This window comes from Asparagus officinalis, chromosome 8 (assembly GCF_001876935.1).
Source record: "Asparagus officinalis chromosome 8, Aspof.V1, whole genome shotgun sequence".
NCBI lineage: Eukaryota > Viridiplantae > Streptophyta > Magnoliopsida > Asparagales > Asparagaceae > Asparagus > Asparagus officinalis.
In genome coordinates, this window is record NC_033801.1 from 118,134,492 (window position 1) to 118,138,887 (window position 4,396).

Genomic DNA, 4,396 nt, shown 5'->3' on the forward strand with positions numbered 1-4,396 from the left:
AAGGAAATAGTTAGAATTTGGAGGGAAATGAGGTTTTTTTCCTTCAAAACCACTTTCTAATCACCATTTAATGCCTGCAATACTACTGCTTACTCTTCAATAACCGGCTTGATAGAGTGACTGGTTGCATGTCACATGGGGAAGGGTTTTGGGAGCTAAAGGAATATTGGAATGATTTTGGTGAGCTTTGAGATAGTTGAAAAAGTCTTGAGGGGGAGAAGGGAATACTTGTAATGGTTTTGAGGGCTAGAAGCAATTTTCCCAATAGAATAACAATAGACAAAAAGAAAATCTCATACAAGTGACAATCTCCATCGGTTCTCTCTCCATAAAGGTTACAGTCTTCATTTCTTTCTCTACAAAGGCCCAAAATATGGGTTTCAACTAATCCAACACATTTCTCAGCGCCCCACATTCTTCCTACTCTACTCAAGATCCCTCGGCATCGCTCTCCAAATATTCCACCTCTCTTCTTCTCTCTATTCAACAACCTCCCAATCTTATATATCTATTTCACTACCAATGAAACAATACTAAAGCACAAGCTACAATCGCTGTAACAACCATGCACCCAATGCTTTTCTTTCTTCTATCCTCCATCTCCTTCTTCCTCCTCCTCCTCCTCCTCCTCAAAAACCCCCTCCCTCTTAAACTTCCTTCATGGGTCAATGAATTAAGCCTTCTCTCTCTTCTCCTCTGCAAAGAATCCTTAGCCCATCTCATCCCTCACTTAAAGAACTACAAATTAACCATCACCCACATCTTCAAATTCTCATACACAGAATTCACCAACAGGAACAGAGTGTCAAGAACTGAGGAACTTGGGGTACACGCGGAGCTAGATAAGGCGACGATGACGATATTGGATCTACCGGAATTACCCTTAGACTTGATTCTTGGGAAGTTGGCTCCAGTGGAACTGTTGAACGTGACGGAAGTATGCACATATTTGAGAGATATTGCCACTAGAGATCATCTCTGGGAGAGACATTTCAGTGAGAGATGGGGAAGAATAATAAGCGAATGTGCGAGAAGAGAATGGATACATTTTGTTTCGGCGAAGGAGAGCAAGAGGAATGAGAGTGCAGGTTGGCTATTAGAGATTCTCTCTTGCGTGTTGCCTTGTTCTTGGTTTATGTCTCCAAAGGCCGAGAACAATTTGAAGAATAGTGGCTCTGTTATGGCTTGGTATCTTGCACTTGAGAGCGGGAGATTCTCGTTCCCCGCTCAAGTTTATAACAGAGAGGTATATATTTGGTATCATCATGGTTAATTTCTATTGATTTCAAGGAAGCTTTTGTTTAAATTTTGGGGGTTTTTTTTTCAGCTCATTAATGGACATGTTGGATTTGTGCTTTCATGCTATGATGCTGAGTTCAGTTATGACGCTCGTACGGATACCTTTCACGCAAGGTAAAAATTTAGGGTTAATTGCGGTAAACCCCTTATAATATCGCCCAATTGCTGACAGCCCTATGTAGTTTTACTATTTCAGATATACCCCTCTTTTTTTATTCTTTTACCGTCAGGAGTTCTATTTGTCAATAAACAAATTTCTTTTTCTCTAAGAGTAAAGGAGTTGAAAAAACTCACTCGCTATCTCTAGCAATAGAACCACAGAAGGCCTATCTACAATTGGGGGATAGTACAGGGGTCTATCCACAACCAATGTTACATTAAACGCTGGGCGCTTCTAGGCGTCGGACTTGGCGCCCAGCGCTTAGTCGCCTAGGCGGGCACCTAAGCGGTTTCTGGTCGTTTATTTTTCTTTCTTCATTTAAGTGGTTATCGATGAGGTTTTGCTGAAGGTCGGAAGAGGTAGTGGAGGTGTTCATATTTGGAGGTTAATGGAGTTTGGAGGACGTGTAGGCTATGACTCATAAAATCACAATCAATGCCTAAATACCGCCTGCCTAAATACCGTCTAAATACCGCCTAGGCGCTAGGCACTAGTTAGGCGGCCTAGGTACCGCTTAAGCCTAGGCGTACGCCTAAGCGGACTAGGCGGAGATTTTTTAAAACAGTGTCCACAACTAATCCAAGAATTCAAGTGGCGGAAAATAGACATTATAGCATTTTGATGAATGCCTCACTGACATGAATTAAACACGAGACGAGGCATTTTAAGTGGCAGAATGCCCTTGTTAGCTATTGCAGAAAGAATCATTGTATAACTTAAGATATGTCATATACTTGTAGAAAAATTCACTGTAATTTGATAAAACACCATGTTGACGGTGTATGGACCTTATTCCCTTTAGATACCCATCACACGGAAAAAGGGTTACCGATGTGGAGGAAGGAGTGAAATGGGATAGAATAAGAGCACCTCCTATCGATACTCCTCCGCACGATCTTCATATATCCAACTGTTTAAACGACCTGCGACCAGGTGATCATATCGAAATTCAATGGAGAAGGAACAAAGAGTTTCCATATGGTATGTATTTTGAGCAATAGCCTTAGAATTTTTTGTCATCAACGTTTGAGAAAATAGTATTCAGATTATTTATTGATTTTTTTTCAACATTTTAATATATTGGCAGGATGGTGGTATGGAGTTGTAGGTCATTTAGAGTCCTGTGATGGAGATGAGCATCAGTGTCATTGTTACGATAGCGGTGAGAAACTAATACAGTTGTCTATAAGCGTAGAGGCTTTGTCAATCTTTTTCGTTGATGTTTAGATTCTATAACTCACTATTTTCTTGCCGCTGTTATGTTGTGAAGATACTATAGTACTAGAATTCAACCATTACTCGTCGAGCTCAAGATGGAGGAGGACATCTGTAGACAGAAAACATCACAGGGAAGAAGGGAATGAAGCATATGGATTTTATGGAGGAATCAGAAAACTTTACGACGAGCATGAGATATCAATATGGAAACAGTTGTGGCCAACAGAGATACTTGAATAGAATTTGCAATTACCACGAGATATCGATAATGGAAACAGTTGTGGCCAACAGAGATACCTGAATAGAATTTGCATTTACCACATCAATTCAGGTACTAGTTAAATGTAGCTTAAATTCAAGAATAAAGCTCAAACTTGATGTATGTATTAATTTAGCCGTACTGTTCCACATCTATTTGTAATATGAAACTCCTTTTATGCAATAAAACTGGTTACCGACTTGAGTCCAGACCAGAAATCTTGTCTGTGAAAACGTTCACTAGTGACATTTCAGTATATGATTTCTTTTTACAGTAGTCATGGTGAATTTCTTGCATGTCAGTACCTAATTCTAAAGGTCTAAGCTCGAGCAATTTCAAGTTCATTTATATATTTATCTTATATGTGTAATCATAATTTATATTACCAAGAGCAACGACTATGACACCTTCAACCATGTTTCAGTTCTATCCAAGCTCCTCGCCGATGCGTATGAAGTCCTTCTAAATCACGCCAGCTAAAAGTACAGTTAAATAACGGCATCAACTGGATGCAGAATAAATATATGAATAATAAGAGAACCTGACTGTTTACTCGAGCAGAAGCGCTGAAAAACAAAAAGAAACTCAAAAAAAAAAAATCCTTGTAAAAAAAACTCAATAGGCTTGGAGTAACTCCCCTCTTTTATGTATATACAATTGCCACTATGGCATTTTGGCTGGTGGATATAAATACAGAATTAAGTATTTTTCTTATACAAACCGAGTTCGAAAAACTAGTGAGCATATAAAGAACAATCTCACACGTGAATGTCGAAAAAAGGATCTGCAGTTTGGCCGTAAAAGATAATTATTACTGAAAGCATAAGCATATATCTTCATGACACCAGAGTGCTCGTATTAACAAACAACCTCCACAACATCAATTACCCAAGAGTATATATTTTTATGTATCTTCCAGTTCCGATGTAGTAGATAATGTTAGGGCAGTTCTTTGCTAATATCAACCTTGTTCTTATGAATCTGGAAGGCTGGAGTGATCCAGCTGCCGCAGCTGCACTGAATGCCAGCCCAGTTGAAGTACCCTAAGCGAGCATCACATTTGACGCACGTCAGTTTTCCTTCCAGTGCGCCCTCTTCAACTGCCGTATAACAGAACAGGACACAACAGTTAGTGCTTGGGTTAGTTCGGCAAAGAATTATGTGAAAAAGGATATGCACGGGCATCTATATCACTCAAGTATCATGACTGGCAGCAATTACCTTGAGTTATCATGTGTTGGAATTACTTTTGGAACAGTTTTACCTAAATATAACTTCTACATTACCCTTTTCAGTCCAAATTTAGACTCTACAGTCTATATGTTACGCCGTTTATGTGAATTCCCAATAGTTCTGAGGGTTTACTATATAAAAAGTTCAGGATGTTTTCTTTAGTTTTCTTTTTTCGAGCACAGGGGGTAGTGGTTGGGCAGGATGTTTTTTATTATGGGTGTGGGGTT

The 4,396-nt window shown here is 39.3% G+C and overlaps 2 protein-coding genes across 3 annotated transcripts in view; one reads left to right on the plus strand and one right to left on the minus strand.

Moving 5' to 3' along the window:
- On the plus strand, positions 341-3,150 carry LOC109822688 (F-box protein At2g32560-like). The gene is made up of 5 exons (XM_020388919.1): positions 341-1,246; positions 1,328-1,413; positions 2,262-2,440; positions 2,547-2,621; positions 2,730-3,150. Exons 1-5 carry the CDS (start codon positions 566-568, stop codon positions 2,915-2,917), a joined length of 1,209 nt encoding a protein of 402 aa, XP_020244508.1. The 5' UTR covers positions 341-565; the 3' UTR covers positions 2,918-3,150.
- Positions 3,519-4,396, minus strand: part of LOC109820596 (dual specificity protein phosphatase 12) — a 25,955-nt gene continuing 25,077 nt past the window's right edge. Inside the window, exon 4 of one of the 2 annotated variants that reach the window (XM_020386757.1) lies at positions 3,519-4,036. In XM_020386757.1, the coding sequence (XP_020242346.1) occupies positions 3,876-4,036 (161 nt within the window). In that variant the 3' untranslated portion in view covers positions 3,519-3,875. The remainder of the gene's footprint in view (positions 4,037-4,396) is intronic. The other variant, XM_020386756.1, reaches the window with a different exon arrangement.